This window comes from Plectropomus leopardus, chromosome 6 (genome assembly GCF_026936395.1).
Source record: "Plectropomus leopardus strain MGB_pleo_1.0 chromosome 6, ASM2693639v1, whole genome shotgun sequence".
Lineage (NCBI taxonomy): Eukaryota > Metazoa > Chordata > Actinopteri > Perciformes > Serranidae > Plectropomus > Plectropomus leopardus.
This window is the reverse complement of record NC_142181.1, coordinates 31,835,473-31,858,090: the sequence shown is the minus strand read 5'-3', so window position 1 is coordinate 31,858,090 and position 22,618 is coordinate 31,835,473. Positions and strand designations below refer to the sequence as shown.

Below are 22,618 nucleotides of genomic sequence, written 5' to 3'. Positions count from 1 at the left end.
CATTATGATTCCCTGAGTCACCATCTTTGTACCCCGTAAAGTGATCTTTGGTAAGTACCTGACAAACAGGTTCTCTCAGTGTTTGGTGCTTTAAAAAAATACATGAATGAGAACCATGAGAAAAACTACAGTATAACAGAAGGTCATTTATTGTGGAAAAATAGAATCACAAAATATTAAGGACAAAAATGTGCAAAGTGCAATTACAAAACGATTTTTCAACCACTTTCCCAAACATGTAAAACAAAGTTTCTATAATTTAACTTGAAACCTGGAGCAGCATCAGTTTTCTTGTGCTGCTTTCAGACGCCCTTCACAAGTATTTAACCCTTTGAACCCTGAGCAAATTGGTGTAACTTCTTTCAAAATCATGGGGGAAAAGGTAATGAGCTACTTGGTAGGTAGATTTAGAAAATATATAAAAAATTTTAAAAACCCAGGGGAAAATGTCCAGAATAAAAAAGCTGGGGAATTATTATATTTATAATGATAATAAATACATAATTAAATTACATTGCGTAATTATTATAATTTTAATGCATTTTTTTCAAGTTTTGTTTGCCTTGTTATTTTTTAACCCTCCTCATCCTTTTTTTTTTAAACAAAATTTCAGCTAATTTTTTGTATACTTATTACAATTAATTTTCTACTTTTTGCAATTTTCAGTTTCTTGAACATTAGTGGTATTTCTTTGGCTGCCCATTGCCTTTTTTTTTTTTTTTTTTAAAGAAACCAAGACATTTTTCTTAGGTTTCAAAGACTTAAACTACCCCCTATAAATGTTCATAACCGAAGAAAAACATCAATATTCAGACAGAAAACATCTTCATACAAAAGTGTGATTCTCTTTTAAGAACAAAGTGCATTTTTCCTTCATTGTAGGTTGTCTGCGTGTATGTCCTTTTTCTTGATGTCTCACAGCAACTCATTAAACGTCCTTCACTTCTTGACGACAAAAGCTGCGTCCTCTTTGTCCCTTTTGAATTCTCAAATGTACGTCTTTGACCCACTGGATCTGAATGAATCCTCTTTGCCGTATCCTCCCGGCTGGTTTAGGAGGTACTTCACAGAGGGGGTCTCGTCCTCTTTGCGGGGACAGCTGGCACACAGAAGCGCTCCTCCCAGGACCAGCAGCGCCCCGGCCCCCCAGCCGATGTACAGAGAGGCCCCGAGCTCTCTCTTCTGGGCATCCACGAGCACCGGGTTGTAGAAGTTCCTGATGATAATGCTAGCGGTCCACGAAACAGGGATAAGACAGAGGATCCCACTGATGATCAGCAGCACGCCTGCAGCCACGCACGCCCTCGCCTTGGCCCTCTCCTCCGGAATGAAGTTGGTGCACTTCCCGCCGGCGAAAGCTACGAGGATCCCGACAAGGCCTACAATGATGGAGACCACCACCAGAGCGCGGGCCCCCTGCAGGTCGGTGCTCAGAGCCAGCATGGAGTCGTACACCTTACACTGCATCTGTCCCGTGCTCTGGACCACACAGCTCATCCAGAGGCCCTCCCACATGATCTGCGATGTCACAATGTTGTTGCCAATGAAGGCAGAGACCCTCCACATTGGTGTGCCGCACACAATGAGCACACCGATCCAGCCAAAGAGGGCCAGGGCGCATCCCGCTATCTGCATCCCCATGGAAGCCATCGTCTCGTCTCCGAGAGTGTGTCTGAGAGAATATTAGCAGCTGATCAGGTGTTTATGTTCAGAGTGAAGAATGAGAGGCGTGAGAGCCTATTAAGGACTCATATGAGGCCCTGCCAAAGAATACCAGCTGTGCAGGATTCTTTGTGTGCAGGGACAATAAAGGTTGGGGTTTCACTCACTCTTCTCGGATGGAGATGAGCATCATGTTACGCACGCTTTTGTTGGTACTTTCAACACAGAAAAGCATGTATATGACAGAAAATGTACCAACTTGAAAATGTTGGGATGAGGAGTGGAGCGCAGGGAGTTTGAGAGACAGTATTGTTGACAAAAAGGCCAAAAGTCTGTAAACAGTGAGCGTTAAATCAATCCATCCTGTCATACACTACAGTGTCAACACAAACACTGATTTGTCTCCAAAGTTACACACACGTATTTATGTGTGCACTCTGAAAATAAATCCCAGCTGATTGTGCATGACAGCTATTTTGAGAGGAAACGTGCAATTACTCATTAAAACTACAGAAATATGTGGCATTTTTGAAGTTTACAGAACCTACACATGTGGTGCAGGTTTAGGGCTCAAAGTTATGCATATTTAAGGGTGGGGCCACTTGAGTGACAGGCTGTCTGCGCCTACATCCATCCCTCACTCCTCCACAGCACCAGCCTCTCACAAATATGGCCACTTCTGGCTCCAAAAAACCACAATGGTTATGGCTGGGGCCAAACATCATCTTGAGATTATTAATTAAAATCAACATGAGTGACCATCTCCTGCCATATAGAGCTTTCTTTTTTGTGTGTATTTAGAGAATCCTGACCGAGTTTAAACTGTTGTTCTCAGCTGAGCAAAACAAGATTTTAGACTATAAACCCATGTCTTTGCTCATGTCGGTCTGTATTAGCTGCTGCAGTACTACTAGGTCAGCTGCATCTTTGACATATTTCAAAACACACTTAACATCAGTGATGGAGATGTGCTTGAGATTTGCTGTCATTGTTAACTTAAAAAACTGAATCAAAGCAATTGTTTACAATAACTTTCAGGCAGAAAACCCCAATGCTACACACACAAAATGAAACGGCGCTGAGCAAATGCTGCCTCAATTGGTTAGCTTTTAACCACCTAAAAAAATAAATATATATATATATATATCGTTTTAATCGTATGCTATATTCAGAGTATTTCCTCTGCTTTACCTCGCCCATTCCAAAGGGGGCTGAAGAAGTTATGTCAAAGCCACCAGACAGACCAGACAAAGAAAGTAATTTTAGAAAACAGGAGCTGATGATCAACTGTAGCCTCCATCTGTGAAAATATGTCAAATATAGTGCACCCTTCAACCGCTATTGATTATTTAGGTTTGTTTAATATGTTTTGCTGTACATTGTCTAGTTTCTGTGCCGGCTGGTTTTTCAAAGACTGGCAAAGCAACACAGAACATAAAATAAGCACAGCAGAGACGTCAGTTAGGTCGGAGCACTGTGCTTAACTTTTTATCGTTAAACGTTACAGTTACAGCTTATAATGACAAGAGAAATTAACAAGTTTGATATCTCTGATATTTAAAACGATTGCCAGTCGTCTCCCCCGAAGTGTTAGCGTGATGTCAGGTGATTCAGTCCATAAACAACTTTGATTCTTCTAGTTTTTCTTCCCGATTTGATGCCATGTGATATACATTTTCCTTGAGGGTTACATCTTTTGGTGCTTACAACTAGCTTTTAAAAAGCTAAAAAAAAAGTTGACATTCTCTAAACACTGAAAGTAGAAAAATAATTTTCCACATTTTAATGATTCAGTACTGACCATGATGCATTTGGTCTACTGTCTTTTCTGACATCATGGAGTTTGGCAAACTACCATTAACCCAAAACAGGTTCAGGCAGATTCTCTCTCTAATGGCAGAGGACAAACTGAGGAATGTGAAACCAGAAAAAATGTAGCAACAGGGTGTGTCCACACCAGTGAAACACCCTGTCATGCTGCTGACATTACATTTATAATTAGATGTCTGTGGAATATAACAAAGGTCATTTCCTTGATGTCATACAGTGACATGTATTTGTACACGAGGGCATAGATTCTGTTTAAAATTTAGGGAGACACGTATGAAACAGCAGAGATTTGGGGTCCTCGGCAAGGATATATTCAGTGTCAGACACTCAGTTTCCTAACTTCTGGTGCTCTTTTATGCACCACTGTATGTCTTTTCTGCATCAGTTTAAGGTTGAAATGTCTTTAGTTTCATCAAAATAAAGTTTTTAGCCTTGGGGACAAATGCACATGTTGTAAATATTGAGGGGGACGTGTCTGTGTGGACAATTTACACGCAGATTTTCCTTATTCCCGCTCCGCGTTTTCACATGAAACTGGTTTTAAAGGGCTTTTGGATGGATTTAAGGAAAAACAACAGTTTGAGTTAGGGTCCCACCAACCGCTGAGGGGATTTATTGGTCAGTTGTGGTGCAGTGCATTCTGGTAGTTGTAGGCTTTCTACCTTTTGAGCAACAGCCCCTTTTCTGTTTTCTTTGGTCATGTAGCACCAATTTATAAAGTATTTGAGTACTGCATAGACAGACTGCTTTAATGGAAAGACCATCTTTCCATCAGTGAAATACTTGTTTACTCAACAACTTGGATTTTTTCAGCTTTAGCTCCTCATTTTGTGGCATATGGTATGAATTCTCCTTGTAAGTTTATCCTTTGGTGCTTTAAACTAGCTTTGAAAAAGCTTAAAATGAAGGTCAGACATGACACAGGTCTGACAGTTTCTTAGTTAGACTGTGATGTATTTGTGGTGATGGGCCATGATTGTGGTTAAAAAAAAAGCAACAGTAACTGTTGGAAAACAAGAAATGAACAGCAACTGTTAAAGTCACCTGACTACCTCGTAATTACTACAGACACAAGAGGACTTTGTCACTTGAACACTGTTGGTGGACGTACTGACTTGCAGCTTTAAAGAGACAGTTCTTCCTCTTATATAGATTATTGTTATTGCCTGTAGAGGTGTCTGCCTTCTCTCCAGTTTAATGTAACTAGGTGGCCAAAAAATACACGTATCCGCATCACCATGCAGAAGGAAGCATGCATCTCCTCAAAAACAAGAGAAGGTGCTCGTGAGAGCGTGGGATGTAAATATTAATGGCATCCTCCTCGACTGAGCTGTTCCATTAGCTAGCTCAGTGGTGCTAGCTGAGCTTGCAGTAATTACATACTTCCTTCTGTAAGGTTTGGCAGGTTTTAGTCCTATTTTCTGGGGTTTGTTGACCAATACAAAAAAAGCTGAATTACACAGTCTTATCCTTAAAAACGAATAGCCAAAGCTCACAATCATAGTTGAATTTCTGTGCCGTTAATCACTTATTTAGTCTTTTCTTCATTCAAATAGAAACAAATATATATATTTGTATGAGACTGATGAACTGCTGGTGGTGTAAGGGCACAGCTCTTACATGTTATTGAAACTAAACTTATACATAGAAGTGGCTACAATGTGTTAGACTGGCACTAACACTGTTAAACTGGTTGAACTGGTTTAACGTCTGCATGAAGATTTCAAACACATTGCTGAATGTTTATGAATACACTCTGCTGCTGCGCTCTGCAATGTCTGATTTTACTTTCTAGGTTGAGACCTCTTTGAATAGTAAACCATAACAGTTTTATTTCCTGTAAACAGTGTTTTTGAAAAATAAATCCGTCAGACTGATGTACCTCAGTGTCCCTTTCTATCAGCCAGCAGGAGAAGCTGGGTGACATTGCATTACTCAGCCCTGCTGATAAGATTTGCTTTCAGGCGAGCACGACCAAAATTTAGAAAATGCCACGCTTCTTTCGCTGCTCCTGACCTGATTTAAATTAGCAAAATAGGACATTTGATGTATTTTCTCCCCAAGTTGTCTTTATATTGAAACTGTCTGACATAAGCCTACATTTTATAGTGTCTCTGACCCTCTGTTCACTCTTAATTTACAGATCTATTTTTATTCTAAAGCATTCATTTTGTTGCTCTGGGCTAGTGACTTGATAATAAAGGGTTGATGTAAACAACAACAAAAAAAAAAGACAAAAATTTAAAAATAGACACACAAAAGGAAATCATTTGTGTAAATGTTTTATTAAAAATTAGAGATTTCAATGAACAAAAAAGTCTTTGGATATTTGAACAAGGATTCGAAAAATATTTTTCACTGTATATTCATAATATATCAAGGGCATTGTACAAGTTTCCTCTTTTAAAGCAATTGTTAGTCAATGAATTCCCTCTTGCACAGCTTGCTCTCATTTAGTTCTTCTTGTTAAAGACTTTTTTTTGCCAGTTTTCACACCACATGTTTTATCTTTCTCTCTCTCTCTTGCCTCCAGCAAAGAAAACTGTTTTTCTCAGAAGTTCTCACTATTTGTTAGTTAAAACAAATGAGACAAACTTGTAATGCTGTCAAAAAGTTGCATCAAGGAAGGTCACTGAAGGACAGTAAAAAAATTAGAAGTCTTTTTTCAGGAGATTGGACCTCTCAGACAGATGGAGGGTGGGCTGGGGTAGCTTGGGGACATGACTGGATACTCTGGGCTCTCCTTGAGTGGACGTTTTCAGGAGCAGCTCAGCTCAGCTCTGGATATAGAGTACAGTAAACACTGCTGCTCTTTTCCTTTGGTTTTATGGATATCTTTCATGAGGGTGGAGTGAGAGCATCATTTCCTCTCACCTGACACAATGGACATGTTAAGGTATGAACAAATCAGTTATGGGAAGAGGGGGAGCTCTGGAAAATGATCCCAGTCCATACGAGTGTTTTAGCACCGTTGCAGCTCTAATCTCCATCCATACTAACACACCTTACAACACGCCACATGACCATTCATGTACAGGATGCATGTGTGAACCGGTGTAAACAGGAAGCATTGCTCAGGTGGTCGCCTCATTCAAAGACAGATCTTCAGACAATGATCAGCAATGGCAACAAGCAAGACTGTTAGCAGAGACTAAACAGTCAGCATCACCTGTAATTCTTTATTCATGTCAAAATAAAGCCGGGAAGTCGAGGCTCATAGATACATAAAGCTAATGTGGGGTGTTTTCTTTATGGAAAATGGTCACATGACTTAGGCGAGACCAATCACAGAGAGACAAGACATGGCTTATAGTCAACAGGGGTCTCAGTATCAGCAATTCCAAACCCCTCCATTTCTGCCCGTCCACAATAAAACGCAGCACCAGAGTTTTCAAAATAAAAAAGGGACAGCAGCATTTCCAAAACACTCCGTTTTAGGGTCGCTAAAATGCTGGATTAGTGAGGATGCCAGGCTGAAACATAGCAATATGGATGCATCTTAAAATTAAAATGGTGTAATGTCGATGCGGCCTAACAGAAGAAAGTGTAATGATATCTACCAACAGTCCGTGCAACACTTCTATCCCTTCTGTTAGGAAGCCAAACTATCAAATACACACACATACACACACACACACACACACATATACGTGTATATAGTTGGGTTGGTAATGCCCCCTGAGTCTGACTAAAGATTACACCCTTGCACAACAATATCATAATGCTGATTTATGATTGATTTGTTATATGCTTCCTAAAAAACAGCATATTTTGCAATAATGTGCAACCATAAGTTGCTCAGCTTCAGTTATTGGGATTCAATTAGTATCAAATTTAATCAATAAGTTCTAAAGTTAATCAACAAAACTACACCAATTAAATAAATAATCTGTCAATATACTGTATTTTGAAGCAGAGTGTAGTTGGATGTAAACTGAGATCTGAGACTTTCTCCCTGTTGAGTAATTCAGGTTTTTGTCTCGTGTTTTCCAGGTTCTGCTGGCAGTGACAGCAGACTGCAATCAATCCATCTATGCAGTTGCCTATGTTTTGTTGTCTCTCAATTGTTTCCATTTTCATTTGTATCAGAATGTGTTTTTGTGCTAATGAACAAGAATCTGCTTGAAACCAATTTTAAACAGAATCCTGTCAGTTTTAGATGTAACACACCTGGTGTAACTTTTAATTCCTTTCCTGTATAAAATAAATAAATAAAATGAAAAATCCTTGCTCCTGACCTGATTTGAGTTGGCAAATAGAAAATTTACCATTTTTTTTCTTTCTTTCAATGTTTTTTTTCTTCTTCCACTTGACTTTACATGGAAAATGTCTGATATACATTTCTAACAGACAATATTTTGTTATGTGTATGTTGTTGGCAACAGTGTCTAACACCTCTTATGCATTCATTTTGTTGCTCTGGACTGACAACTTTAAAACCAATACTGTCAATGTAAACAGCAAATAAAAAAATAAAATTTATTATAAAATTATAATAAAAAAATAATTTGAAAAAATAGGCCCACAACAGAATATAATTTATGTAATTGTTTTTATTAAAAAGTGATCAGTGATTTCAGTAAACAAAAAGAGTTTTTTTTATATTGCATTCGAACAAAAACATTTGTAAAATATATTATACAGTAAATTCACAATATATCAAGGGTACTGTACAAGTTTCCTTCTATCATAGCTTATTAAAAGCATTAACATCCTTCCAGCACAGCTTAGATTTACATTCAGGGGAAAATTAGGTTTGACACAAGCTTTATATAGAATAGCTCTCATTCAGTCCTTGTTGTTGGCAGATTTTCTTGCCAGTTTTCACACCACATCATACCAAACTACATCCTTTGTGCTTCTATTTTACTCAAGAAACACTCTCTCTCTTGCCTCCACCCAGGACATCTGGATTAATCAAAAAACCAGTTCTCGCTATGTGTCACTTAAAAAAAAAAGAGACACAACCTGTGGTGCTGTCAGAAACTCACAACAAAGGAGGGTTACTCAAGAAAAGTAAAGAATTCAAAGTCTTTCTCAGGAGATTGGACCTCTCAGACGTAGGCTCGGCTGGGGGCTGAGGACCGGGCACCAGAGTACTTCACGGGATACTCTGGGCTCTCTTTGGGCGGACAGGAGCTGCAGAGGAGAGCACCTCCCAGGATGAGAAGTGCAGCTGTGCCCCAGCCGATGTAAAGTGCAGCTCCCAGCTCTCTCCTCTGGGCGTTGGTCATGATGGGGTTGTAGAAATCTCTGATAATGGTGTTGGCGGACCAGCAGACGGGAATGAGGACGAGAACACCAGCACAAATGAAGAAGATCCCAGCAGCGATTGCCACCTTGGCTTTGGCATGAGTATCCTCCACAAAGTTGGTGCACTTGCCTCCGGCGATGCCTAAGATGACCCCAAGGGCTGCAACGATGATGGCAATGACTGTCAGAGCTCTGGCGGCCTGTAGGTCCTGGGGCAGAATCAGGAGAGAATCGTAGATCTTGCACTGCATCTGGCCCGTACTCTGTATCACACAGTTCATCCATAAGCCTTCCCAGATGGTCTGCGCTGTCACAATGTTGGCTCCAATGAAGGCTGTGACCTTCCACATGGGCAGGGCGCACACAATAATGGTCCCAAGGAAGCCAATGATGGCCAGGACGAAGCCCAGCATCTGTCGTCCCAATGACACCATGGCGAGGTCTTGTTAGAGTCACTTGAACAGAAGCAGCGGAAGTTTTCAGGTCAGCTCAGCTCAGCTCGGGCTACAAAGTTGAATAAACACTGCAGCTCATTTCCTTTGGTTATAAGGATGCCTTTCTTGAAGGTGGAGTCAAAATGTCCTTCCCTCTGACCTGAAACCAGTACGCACAACGACTTACCTGCCCAACCAGATTCTTTACATTATTTGTATGCAGAAAGGGAGTAGTTTCGATGAGATGAGCATCAGCCTTGATGTACAAGAGGCCCGTGAAGAGGCACTGCATTCCTATTTGAAACAATAGCCTGCCAGTGGCCAACCGTTGATTGGGCACGTTACCGGAAGATCAGGTCCAGTCACTGGTTTCAGGTTTAAAAAAAAACATGTGTGGGAGTATCACCGGATGTTTAATGTTAACGGAAGGAGCCTCCATTCATGGGTTTACTGATTACGTGTTTGATCAACACCATTTATTATGTTATTCTTGAATTGATTGTTGTTTTTTTTTCCTATCAGAATGACTCTGATGACACTGATTCATGTCATGGTTGATTTAATCACATTTTGTCTTTATTTTCACAGTTCATCATGTCTCTTTGGGTAGTTCAGGGGCTTTTACATGAAATGACAAAGTTTCATTGTATTTGTATGTCTCTAGACTGTTTATATGTCTGCTCTGTACTACCCACGATTAAAAAATATTTTTGAACATCCTTTGTTATGAATATTTAAATTTAAAGAGGAAAATTTATAGCTTTCTTATTTCTCACTCACCCTGACACACATTAGGCTTCTGACCATGTAAAATGTAAGGTAATATTTTTAAAAATTGCATAAGATAGTAATAATATGTTGTGTCAATGACTCCACAAACAGATTAATGAATATATAATAACTTTTTATTGAAATCTTTAGAGTAATTTCAAAAATTAAGTTGCATTTACATAAAAACAAATCATCACTATGTACAAAATGTGCTCTGTATGACAAAGAAATATATACATTATTGACAGTAACTTCCTCATGAAATACAACTCTCAGTGCACACGCTTCACAATATTCCTCTCACATCAAGAATTTAAAAAAGATTTCTACTTTAGAGCTCAAATTCTAAACATTTTACCAAAGACTAATTATAATCAAAAGGTCACAGTGATTGTTTAACTGATTTCATTTTAAATCCCAACAGTCTATTGGAATACATACCATTCTCTAAAAATACAAGGTGTATTTTGGTGCAATTTTACTTTCTAATCACATAAAAAAGTTTGGCAGAAGTCTCAGTCTTTCTCCTCTGTCTGTCCTTTCAGTTTTTAGATGAATTGTCTGGGAGAGTATGCGGTTGGTGCTGCATAAGGTTTGGCTGGTATGTATGTCCCCGTGGCTGTGTATGGTCGGCTGGATGGGGGAGCGTAAACAGGGGCGTATGTCCCTGGGTTTGTCCCCGGGCCTGCGTAAGGGTACAGTGGTGCCGGTGGGTAGCCTGGGTATCCATAAACAGGTTTTTGAGGAGGGCAGGATGTGGTAAGGATGATCCCACCGATGAGAAGAATCGCAGCAGAGGCCCAGCCGATGTAGATGGAGGCCCCGATTTCCCTCCTCTGCGTTGCGATGGTCAGGGGGTTCTCAAAGTCTGTGATGGTGATGGCTGCGGACCAGCAGACGGGGATCAGGACCAGAATGGCGGCAAGAATGAGGAGGCAGCCACCTATGATCACCACCTTGGCCTTTGATGAATCTTTTTTCAGGCAGCCCATGCACTTGGCTCCAATGAAGGTGATCATGAAGCCGATGAAGCCGAAGACGAGGGAGATGATGACCAGGGCTCGGGCGGCTTGCAGATCCGGGGTCAGCCTCATGACAGACTCATTCAGCTTGCACTGCATCTGCCCGGTGCTCTGCATCACACAGTTCATCCACAGGCCATCCCATATGATCTGCCCCGTCACAATGTTGGCTCCAATGAAGGAGGTTACCCTCCACATGGGTATCCCGCAGGTCACCGCCACCCCAATGAGGCCTATGAAGCTTATGATCTGACCTGCCACTTCCTTGCCAATCCTCCCCATGGCGAAGAGGCTTTGTGTGCGGCAGGAGAGAAGAGCGTTTCAGCGAACAGGTCCAGTCCTCTTTCGAAGTGACACAGCTCTTGGGCTTGTTGTTTGTCAGAAAATGTGCTGGAGGAGGGCTGTCCCGTCGCCAGGTTGGTTCTTCTGGTCAAACAAGATTCCTTTTCCTCGAGCTAGAGGAGCGGCATCCATTTTTAAACAATGCCACAGTTTTGCTCTTGAAAATCACACTTTCATATGCAGATTTTCCTGCAGTGAGGATGGGATTATTGGATGGAGTTGGGAGGTCCTACAACCAGTTCAGACTGTGAAAGACTGCAAATGATTAAATGACGTCTGGATGTTGTTTCCACAAACAGGCTCTTTGTTGTGTTCATTTATAATCAGACTGGTGGTGGAGCATCTTGAGACAGGATTAAACCACCCACTCATGACGGAGAAGCAAGCACAACATAAAAATGAGATTATCTCCTCTTGCTATGAAGTTCATGTTATTGTATTAGAGTGTAAAAGTCTACAGAGACTTTTGAGGCTCATTTATACTCGCTTTATGTACAAAAATAGATGCGATCATTTCAAACTTCGCAAACGTCACTGCTCAAATACCTCCATGTGTCCTTTATGTTGGCAAAGATACAGCCACTAGATGGCAGTAGAGGAACACGTGGAAAACATGCACAAATACAAATGACATGAACACAGACACAGACAGAACTGTCTCTGTCTGTGTCTGTAGATGCATCTAATGGTTAGCATAAATGATATCTTACACTTTTTTATGTTTTCTGCTAAACTGAGATGAAAAAAATGGCGTTTGTGAGCTCTTCACTATTCTCACACTTATCACTACTGCAAAGTATTTTCACAAAATGGGATTTTCTGTCAAATTGGTTTGGTTAAATAAGATTTGGGCTGGGGCGACGCGTCGACGTGAATACGTTGATCCACGTAACATGTGTTAACACATCACACCGTTTCACACAGCGCGCTTAATGAGAGCGTGAGCAGCGCTGGGTGTATTGTTTTTGTTTCGGCGCTCGTGTATCAAGTTAGAGCGCGCACATTGCTCGCCCGAGCAGCGCTTGTCAGGCGTGTCTGAGCTGCGCGTCAGCTCGCTCTCTGTAAAGTCTCTCTCTGTCACAGAGATGAGGAAATACAAAGATGTTTGTTTTACCTCAACTTCTTTGCTTTTCTTTCAAAACAAAGGCTGACAGTTGCTGATACAATTAATTTTATTTTAAACATTTACAAGACAGGGTTGTCAGCTGTGCTGTGTTTAAATTGTTTTATTTATTTTGTTGTTGGATTGCTAAATGTAGATTGCTCTACATTCCTTCTGCTTGAGTGGAACAAGCTCTTGTGTTAATTTTATTTTGGAGAGACTTTATATCAGACTATAAAACACAGATTACCAGTTCGGACTGGGCTATCTTTTGATGGGGAATAATGCCCTGCAGTGTATGACAAGTTTTAAAATGTTACGTTCAGTAAATTTGTTGTTATATTTATTGAATAATGGATCAATCAAAAAAAAAATCAATAAATTAATCGATTAATCGAAAAAATAATTGATAGATTTCTTGATAAAAAAATAATCGTTAGGTGCAGCCCTAAATTAGGTGACATGTAGTTCCTCTAAAGGTTAAATGTGTTTAGGTATTCTTGTTGAATCACTGAACCAGAACAGAAAGATTGGCTTGAATTAACAAAAAGGCTACACACCACACCACCTAATGTGGTCTAAGGGGTCAGACATCATGACGCATTGAGGATGCATTTGGTGCATTCATATCTGTACTTCAAGCTGCTGACTTGTGATTGAATCACCTAGGACGCATGTTGATATCAGGCGTAAATAGGGCCAGATACTTGGCCCCGAGCTGAGGAGGAGAAATCGGTGTCAGCATTGATAATCACCTCGATGAAGTGATGATACAAAGGAAACCAGTCATGTCAGCACTTTGCAAAAAAAAAAAAACAAACAACAAAGAAAACTACTATGACTTCCTAATTCTCTGTTGGGTAAACAAACTGTTAACGCCTAATCTTTCACATACCATTTCCAGAAATGTGATACTGCATAAACAGCTAGTTTCACACTGCAACACTGCGAGGAAGTTAGTTTAGTTAAAGCAAGGGATACTTGAAATGTCTTTTCCACAACATACTATTAATGAGTCAAAAACTCAAGCATGGGGGTATTTTTTGTTTCAGTTCAAACCAACTCATGTCTTATCATGTTATTCACCTGCTTTAATGACACACCTTTGACTTTTAAAACTGAGCTCATTTCCTTTGAAAACACATAGCTAATAACTTACAGTAAGTTAGGAGGATCTCTGCCAGACTGAGCGCAGGGCAGGCTGGTCTGGTCCTATCCGGTCTATGGCCTGTAAATGGCTTTTTTCTTTTGTAAATTAGTGACAAATCACTTAAACATGTATTGTTTAAGGGAACAATTAATCCTCTATCCTGTTTTCCATCACAGCTGTAACCTCCATACACATCCTGGTAAATTCATGTCTAATGCATTGATGCATAATCAATAATTTTTATCTCTTCCCTCTTACCCCATTCTCAATAATTCGATTATAAACTTTGAGTTTCTCAGAAGTAAATGGTAATCATTCAGTGAGTATTAAATTTAATTACAGTAACAGAACATAGCAGGATTTAGAAACACAGAAATATAAGTGTAGAATTTGCAGGTTGTGTGAAAATGAAAAGGACAAAAGCACAAATTTCCCTGAACCTACAGTGTCTGTTTATTACCGACACTTCATTTTTGTTATTTAGACAGATGTGAACAATGAAAAACATGGATAAGCAGAAGTTATACATCAAGGAAACTGCATTTCTGCCTATTTGTTGAGATGTTAACCATCTGAATGACAATTACATGTGAAATCCTCACAACAAACTAAGTATTTACATAGACTAATTATAAACACGTTTCAAATCTTACTTACTAAACCAGTCACAATATAACATGGACTCAGCTGTTTAAAGAGCTCTTACATATTTTAAATTTTAGATTAAGACATGAACATACGCTAAGTTCCTGTTTTGGCGTTGAAGTAGACAAGCTTTTTTACAGAAAACATTTTGAATACTCATACGCAGGAAAAACACAATAATGATGGCTTCGTTCCATCAGGGTGTGACAGTGAGCCAGCGTGCACAATCTCAGGGCCCCACTGACACAGGGTGACTAAAGGTATCAGACACACAAATTTAATGCTTTTTCAAAAATATTTTTAACAAAATTTAAGATTGATTTTTAGACAGATTTTTCTAGAAATAGGGTTTTTTGTGAGTCTGTTTTTTGTGAGACATTTTGTAGTCTATAACAACAAGAAATTATTGCCTTCCATCCACTAGATGCATTTTGCTGTAATAAAAGCGACTGAGGTGAGACAGACAGATTAAAAGCTTTTTCTTTTTAGATAAAACAGATCTTAATAATGTTGTCCATTGGGGACATAATTTACAGTTGAAAAAAGGTAATCAACCGCAACATATTGCAATGTATGTTATCACAATACTCAGCATCTTGCAGCATGACTAAAACTGTAATAATACTGTATTGTGACTTCAGTATGGTGATATCGTTTTGTAGAGCCTCTCATGAGTCCCACCCCTGAAACACAGTTTGAGACTCAGTATTTGGTTTAAAGATTTTTAACATCAGAAAATGTGGACGCACAAGAGCATGACTTATTATGACTTCAAAACCTTTTTTGATTTCAAACCTCAAACTGTGATTTCATGCTTTATTTACACTGCCAGTGAATATATGTTTAAAGCATCATTTCCCTTTGTACAACTCCTGTGGCCTTAAGAGACCTTAGAGGAACTGTCTCATACGTATTCTCTTGACGTGGAGGTTGACCTCACAGGTGTGAATTTGGGTACGTAGTGGGGATGCTCATGTTTGGGCGGGCAGTTCCAACACAGTAGCCCCCCTCCCATGAGCAGCAGCGCGGCAGCCGCCCAACCGATATACAGCGCAGCTCCCAACTCAAACCTCTGAGCTTCGATCAGCACCGGGTTGTAGAAGTTGGTGATGATGGTGTTGGCGGACCAGGAGACCGGAATGAGACAGAGCAACCCCGACACGATGAACAAAATTCCAGCCAGGATGCACGCCTTTGACTTGGATCGCTCGTCCTCGATGCAGTTCGTGCATTTCCCACCAGCGATCGACAAGATCACTCCAAAGATTCCCGTCAAGATGGAGATGATGATCATGGCGCGGGCGGCCTGCAGGTCCTGCGGCAGAGCCAGCACGGAGTCGTACACCTTGCACTGCATCTGGCCCGTACTCTGCACTACACAGTTCATCCACATGCCCTGCCAGATAGTCTGAGCCGTGATGATGTTGGCGCCGATGAAAGCGGTGACCTTCCACATGGGTAAGGCACACACCACGATGACCATGAACCAGCCAATCACAGACATGGATATACCGATTATCTGAATCCCCTGAGAAACCATTTTGCCAGCTTCGTTAGTCGCACAAAAAGATTCAACAAAAAAAGACAAGCGGCAGTATGTGAGCTTGTATTTATAGGTTTGTGTGTGAGAATAAGGGACCGAGACATGAGGGTATGTGATACCACAGTCCTCAGCTCTGATTGGCTGGAAGGAGTTTACACACAAACAGAGACCCAGTGACCTTTAGTATTGCTGACCTGCCTGAATCTAAAGCTTCAAGGTCAGATACAAACAAAAGAAATCCCATTTTCATCAACCTTTTATTCTCTAATTGACAAATATTTCAAAGCACCTGCTTTGTCTGAATTTAAGTCTTTATGAACCTTTATTAACTCTTATGAGTAACTAACCATTTAAGAACATTAACACTGTGCTGTAAATGTGTTATATAGTGCCTTTTTTTGCAAGACTTTTTTTTCCAATTTCTTTTAATAATTTTATACTTTAATTTTTGTTGGCACACGGTGTCAATTCTCAATAAAAAGCACACAACAACTGCTCCAAGTGCCAGTCGCTCCCCATAGACTCTCATGTTAAAATGCCTATTGTTACAGCAGAAATAAACATGTTTACAGCCTGGTACGAAAAACGTTTTTTGGTGTCTACAGCCTATTGCCTTGTTCACGGCATCTGTACGGGGGTGAACTCAAAGCTTCAAACGGAAGTCCACAAACAAATGACAGCCATTATTTTTACAGTCTATGGTAACAATAGCACTAAACCTGGACAATGTTTTTCCACTGTCATGAAATGAAACCTGTATAGAAACATCTTAATAACAGGCCTAACCTGATCAATAACCAACCATCCAGCTCAACAACAGGTGAGATAGTCTTGCATAAAATCACAGTCTCACTTCAACTCTCTTGCAGATTCAGGTTCACCAACTACCTGAAATGAGTGAAGACAGACACCAAACCCCTAATGTCTTTCTAAAACAAAACTCAACTTTATATAACCTACCAAGGCCCGAGCTTTTGTTTGCTATGCATTATCAGTTTCTCCTACTTATTTGGGATTAGTAGGCCTTAATAAGTAAGAAAAAGTAAGCATTGTCTTTGAGCAGTAGGTAGTTTTTGGAAAAAAATCCTCATATGGGGATATACACATTGGGTTCATTATTAATAGTTACAAGTGTGTCATAAAATATAGAACAGTTTATTTCAATGCATGAACATTGTTGTGCCAAAACAAATGACATTTTTTAAAAAGCTTGAAGCTTATTTAAAAGATAATTATAAGGATTAGTATATGAATATTTAAAAAAAATTAAGAGGAAGAGAGGAAAATGAGGAGAGGAGAGGAGAATGAGCTCAGTCTGATTGTTGCTACTGAACACATGCCTATTTTGTAGTTTGCATGGTTTATTGGTTGGTTTATGATTTTAATTATTTTGAGAATATTATATTTCAAGTTTGTTTCAAGATTTGTTGAGTTTGAAATCTCATTTATTTTTATAGACCACTTCAGTTTTCTTTGTTGTTGCTTGTTATACGTTCTGGATAAATGTAGAAAGTGAAGTGTATGTATAGTTGATGTTTAACAGTAAGGATCTTATGCCTTATATGTAACCTACACAGATATTTCTTCAGCTCACTGTTGTGCACAAATGTACTGTAGTTGGGCCTCAAGAGCCAGCAGGGTGCACTTTGCAAAAGGGCACCTGGAGTTATTTTGTTTACAGCAGGGGGCAGTGTTGTACAGGTTATGACTCAGAGGGTGGGGAATGTTTCCTGTATTTATTCATGAGGATAACATTAGATAGATAATTCATAAACAACTTAGTATTAGATGTGCATAAAAATGTATTTTAATGTTTCTTTACATGATTGTTTTATTATAAAGTAGTTTTTCATATGTCTCAATGAGTTCAGTCGTTTTTTCTCAATTCTTTTGTCAACTTACACTCCAGAAACATAAAAAAATCGATTTTTAAGGGTATGATTCAGGAGCATTTGACACTATGTTGATACAGAATCTTGTTTTGCTTTGAGAAAATATTTCTCCTTGTTTTAGTTATTAATCAGCTAGAATCTGTGGGTTGTGTATGGTAGAGTTCTGCCTCATGTCTTCTTTCTGAAGCCTTCTTTTTAGCATGAGATACAGGTGTTTAAATGAAATGTTATGAAATCTAGAAGAACAAACAAAACATGATAGCTCAATGTCACAAAAAAAACAAACTTTATTTACAGTCAAACATAAAACACATTTTGAATGAAATGTAACGTAAAAGGTCATAAATGGATAAAAACAATGAAATACCAACAAAAACAATTAATTAATCAAATTAATATGTTGGATGTTCTTCCAATATGTATGTATCGATATGGATATTTGTCACTCCTAGTGCTGAAGCATTGTGTCACTCAGTCCACAATGTTTGGGTGTGGTGCACGTCTCTTCAACTTTACACAGTGAAACAAATCTTGCATTGTTGGATGACAGTTTCAGCACAAACTGTGAGCACAATAAAATCATTGTGAAATTCAAATCATACTCATTGTGGCAACACAAATCAGTGTCATTGACCAAAAAGCATTTGACTCAAGTCTCTTTTTTTTCAGTCCCTTGGATTTGTCATTTGGCTCCTCTCTCCTCAGACGTAGTCCTTAGGGCCATTTGAATGGGCAGCTGAGTACTTGGCGGAGTAGTTATCCTTGGGAGGGCAGTTGGCACAGAGGAGTCCACCACCAATGAGGAGGAGACCTGCTGCCCCCCAGCCGATGAAGAGTGCAGCTCCAAGCTCTCTTTTCTGAGAGCCCACGGTCAGTGGGTTGTAGAAGTTATTAATAACGGTGTTTGCTGTCCAGCACACAGGGATGAGGCACAAAATACCAGAAAGGATGAAGATGACACCGGATGCAACACCGATTTTAGCTTTGGCACTCTCGTCTTCGACACAGTTGGTGCATTTGCCTCCTGCAATGGCGAGGAGGAGGCCGACGATGCCGAGCAGGATGGAGATGATGATGAGGGCACGTGCAGCCTGGAGGTCACGGGAAAGGGCCAACATGGAGTCATAAACCTTGCATTGCATCTGGCCTGTGCTCTGGACTACACAGCTCATCCATATGCCCTCCCAGGTGGTCTGAGCGGTGACAATGTTCTGGCCAACGAAGGCTGTCACTTTCCACTGGGGAAGGGCGCAGACAACGATGGCCCCAATCCAGCCAATAATGCACAGGGCAGTGCCCACCATCTGGAAGCCGGCCGACACCATGTTTCCTCAAAAGCTTCTTGCACAGAAAAAGAAGTGTGTCCAAAAGTGTGTGTCTGGAATTCAGTGGAGTCTTGCTTGAGAGATCCCCAAGAGTAAATGATTGGGTAAGGCTCAAGTGGGTCTTTTATACACTTAACTCGGGAGGGGCTTGACAGACACACACTGTCACACAGAGCTGTGATGTGATGACTGCCCCATCCCCCACCCCCCGCCGTGGGCATGTGTCATCATGTCAGGTTTTGTCTCAGTCAGTTAATCGTTGCGGGTGGAAAAGCCATGCCGTGACTCACAGGTATTGAGATCGGTTTAGCAGAACAAAATACCATCAGACACACCCTCTAAATTATGGTGTTGGACATTAGGTTGGTTTTTGATCCTGTTTTTCTTTTTACAAGTATTCTGTGGCAAGAGTGACTAAAACTACGACTTCCCTTAAGTGAAGCAAAAGCCATTTGCGAACAAAATGTCCACTTTTTGGCCTCTGTTAACGAGCAGCTTTATTTTATTATGGTTACTTTGTATATTTAAGTTTACTGATTTGGCTTTCAAAATGTGTCCTTTAAAAAAAATAGTTTGCAAGATGTAAAGAAGAACATAATGTTTGATTTGAGATTAGGAGGAGAGACGCAGCAAAGACTTTATCAGTTGCAGGATAATGTGTGCTTCCTGCCCATTGATGTCTGTGTAAGATACTGCTTAAAGTGAAGTTTATCTGTCATATCCATTTTTCCATTCAGTTTGAGATAAAAGCTGAACACAAAAAAACACTTTACTTTTGTCTAATCATAAAGACTAAAACTTGTATGAATTTAAATGTAAATATATCAGAATATTATATATATCTTTGTCAGTATGCAAGGGCAAAAACACACTATTTTCTTCCTAACTTCCCTATTTGTTTAGTCTTAGTACACATACGGTAAAGGGACAGTTAAGGTTTGGAGAGAGAAAGTGATGTTGAGCGAATCAGCTGAAAGAAAACTTTTCTAAAGATTTCTACGATGGTAAGTGCTTGAAACGGACATGAAAACAGCTGTAGCTAGCTGCACTGAATATACTATAGACATCAGCACTTCACCTGCAAGACTGAGACAACTCAGCATTTGCAGTGAACACCTCTGTCAAAAGGATTATGTAAGGTTGCCAGGCTATCACAGGGCTGACACAGAGACAGACAACCATTCACTCTCACATTCACACCTACGGCTGATTTCACCAATTAACCTAAACTTGCTTCTCTTGTGACTGTGGGAGGATGCCGAAGAACCCGGAGAAAACCCATGCTGACAAGGGGAGAACATGCAAACTGCAAAAAAGGGCCCTCCACCCAGGACCCTCTTGCTGTGAGGCCACCACCATGCCATGATGACTTTTTTTTCAGATAGGTAGGACTTTCAATCAGCATTACACCTGGATCAAATGACTCTGCAGGAGACACAGGTTTTTATCACCTCAAACTACGATCAGCATTACATCTGTGGAGATACCTCTGGTCCTGCTGCTGTCTACTGTTTACATGCTCTCCTGCCTGTCGGTGACGTCACACGGTTACACACCAACAAAACAAGCCCCCCAGACACACACACAGAAGCTGACAGAAAAGGCAGACTCGTGTGGTGCAGAGGGTAGTTCACTGGCAGTGGGAACACAGTCTATCACCAATATTTATCAGGTTTAACTGTGTTTGAAAAATCTGCGTGCATGCAATCATTTTGGTGGGAAAGGGGTATAACACACTGACTGTGGAAAAGTACCTCATTATAGCCTCACCTCAAAAAAATCAGAACTACCTCTTTAATAAGCACCACTGTGATAAAAATGACTCAGTTGAGCAACATATTGTTACATTTTTTATCTTTTCCTTAATAAAAAAAAGTTTGATAAACTATGAACTACAGCAGTGGTTCCCAACTGATCCAGTCACAGGGTCCAGATTTCTTCTTAGCCATTAGTTCAAGGTCCTTACATTCTATTTTATTTCACAAAATGCAACACCATGTTGACTTAGAACACAAAGAAAAAAGCATTGTAAGAATAACAGAAATGGCACTTCAAAATAAAAGCTCTGTGCTGGAAATTAACATTACTTCAAAATGAAGTGTGTTTTTTTTACAAACATTCACAAGTCACTTGCGGTCCATTTAGAATGGATCTGTGACCGACTTGTTGGGAACCATTTAACTACAAAATAAAGGTGGATGCTCAGATCTTCTGGTATTAATTCGTCCTAGTATCCTATTCATTGTACAAATGTAACAATTTAAGACATATCACACCTGCACTGATTTCATCAGGCCTAATTGCACAATTCTCTAACAGAGTAGCATTGTTGGCACAGCTTAAGGACACGCCCTTAAAAGTATTTTTATGAGTAGAAAACAAAAACTACATTTCTTATATTGATGCCATTATAAAGAGACACCAATAAATAATTTCAATGACTGTTTTCTTATGAATCATATTTGTCCAGTCACACAAGAAGTACTGTATATGCACAAACTGGAAAGATGTAAAGGGGGAAATAACAAAAGAGATTAAAGCTGACCTTATAGTGATGTCAGTCGGGTTGTAGCCTTCTCCTGTAGTTTGTCTTTGGAGAAAACTGTGCACTCGGCAGTCCGGGGGTCCCACTTGATGTATCGACAGTTTTCCACAGCAGGGAGAAGATGTCAGGTGGAAGATTTTTCTGGGAAACGGCAAACACTATGCCAAGTGATTCCTGTTGACACACTGTTGCAAAAAGAGGGAATAGTGAGAGGGGGTAAAGAGAGGTAGAGAGGGAATCAGATTGTTTCAGAAATGAATAGAGGCAGTGTTTAAGGGCCAAAACTGCCGTTAGGACTATAATGCCTCTATTTTATCCAAGGTAGGATCATTAAAGTGACTTCGGCCTGGCTATGGAGATTGGGTTCCACACACAAGGAGGCAGGGAGGAATTTCCACAATTAGGAGTCTGAGGAGAGATGGTTTCAGGGTGAGATTAGTCCTGACGTGCAGGCCCTGATAGTCCTCAGGGAGGCACAATGCTTTTTAAAATCCACATATAGATAAACGTAAAGATAGTGCTCACATAAAGGTAGTGCTCATAGACATACAGGAACTCCAGCACGCTAACAAAGCTCTGAATCAGCTGAATGATCTTGTATGTCCATATTCAAGTCTTTTCAAATCAGACTGACAGTAAAATAAAGTCATGCGTCCTATTATGAAAAGTTTGTGTTTTGAAAGTTTGTTGCATAATGTGAATAATGTGATGAATGGTGGCAAGTGAAGAACTGAAGCAACTTTGCAAAAGGGTACAGTACAAGCTTTGCAGCAACAGGTGAAAGACTCAACTCGAGCAGCCGTGAGAAAGTGCCAGAGGGAACCACGGTGACAAGTGTCAGCAGGTAGATTAAGGCAAGCCCTGACTCCACAGTAACGGCTGACTTTGGCTCTCACTCAGGCGGCCAACCCTTCTGTTAAACTGGTTGGGCCATTATGCCAAAAAAACAGGACAAAAAGCACAACAATATAAGCCTGGAGTTCAAACAAGGTTTTTTACTTTTTGGATTTAAAGTTTATTAAGTTTCAAAATTCAATTGAAATAAAGTTGATCAACACATATATGAAAAAGTGTAGATAAATATGGTAACAGTACAACCATT

The 22,618-nt window shown here is 40.0% G+C and overlaps 6 protein-coding genes across 7 annotated transcripts in view; all 6 read right to left on the bottom strand.

Annotated features, from left to right (window-relative positions):
- Positions 1-22,618, bottom strand: part of cldnj (claudin j) — a 71,182-nt gene that overhangs the window by 10,634 nt on the left and 37,930 nt on the right. For both annotated transcript variants that reach the window (XM_088079244.1, XM_088079245.1), the window contains exon 2: positions 21,517-21,701. The gene's annotated coding sequence lies outside the window, so the exon portion shown is untranslated. The remainder of the gene's footprint in view (positions 1-21,516; positions 21,702-22,618) is intronic.
- On the bottom strand, positions 127-1,777 carry LOC121965790 (claudin-like protein ZF-A89). The gene has a single exon (XM_042515911.2). The coding sequence runs from the start codon at positions 1,648-1,650 to the stop codon at positions 988-990; it is 663 nt and encodes a 220-aa protein (XP_042371845.2). The 5' UTR covers positions 1,651-1,777; the 3' UTR covers positions 127-987.
- Positions 8,028-9,276, bottom strand: LOC121943284 (claudin-4-like). Its single transcript, XM_042486780.2, has one exon. It carries the CDS (start codon positions 9,177-9,179, stop codon positions 8,547-8,549), a length of 633 nt encoding a protein of 210 aa, XP_042342714.2. The 5' UTR covers positions 9,180-9,276; the 3' UTR covers positions 8,028-8,546.
- Positions 10,063-11,359, bottom strand: cldnf (claudin f). Its single transcript, XM_042486481.2, has one exon. It carries the CDS (start codon positions 11,252-11,254, stop codon positions 10,499-10,501), a length of 756 nt encoding a protein of 251 aa, XP_042342415.2. The 5' UTR covers positions 11,255-11,359; the 3' UTR covers positions 10,063-10,498.
- On the bottom strand, positions 13,996-15,818 carry LOC121942792 (claudin-4-like). The gene has a single exon (XM_042486052.2). The coding sequence runs from the start codon at positions 15,749-15,751 to the stop codon at positions 15,116-15,118; it is 636 nt and encodes a 211-aa protein (XP_042341986.2). The 5' UTR covers positions 15,752-15,818; the 3' UTR covers positions 13,996-15,115.
- cldna (claudin a) lies at positions 17,916-19,080 on the bottom strand. Its single transcript, XM_042486053.2, has one exon. The coding sequence runs from the start codon at positions 18,969-18,971 to the stop codon at positions 18,348-18,350; it is 624 nt and encodes a 207-aa protein (XP_042341987.1). The 5' UTR covers positions 18,972-19,080; the 3' UTR covers positions 17,916-18,347.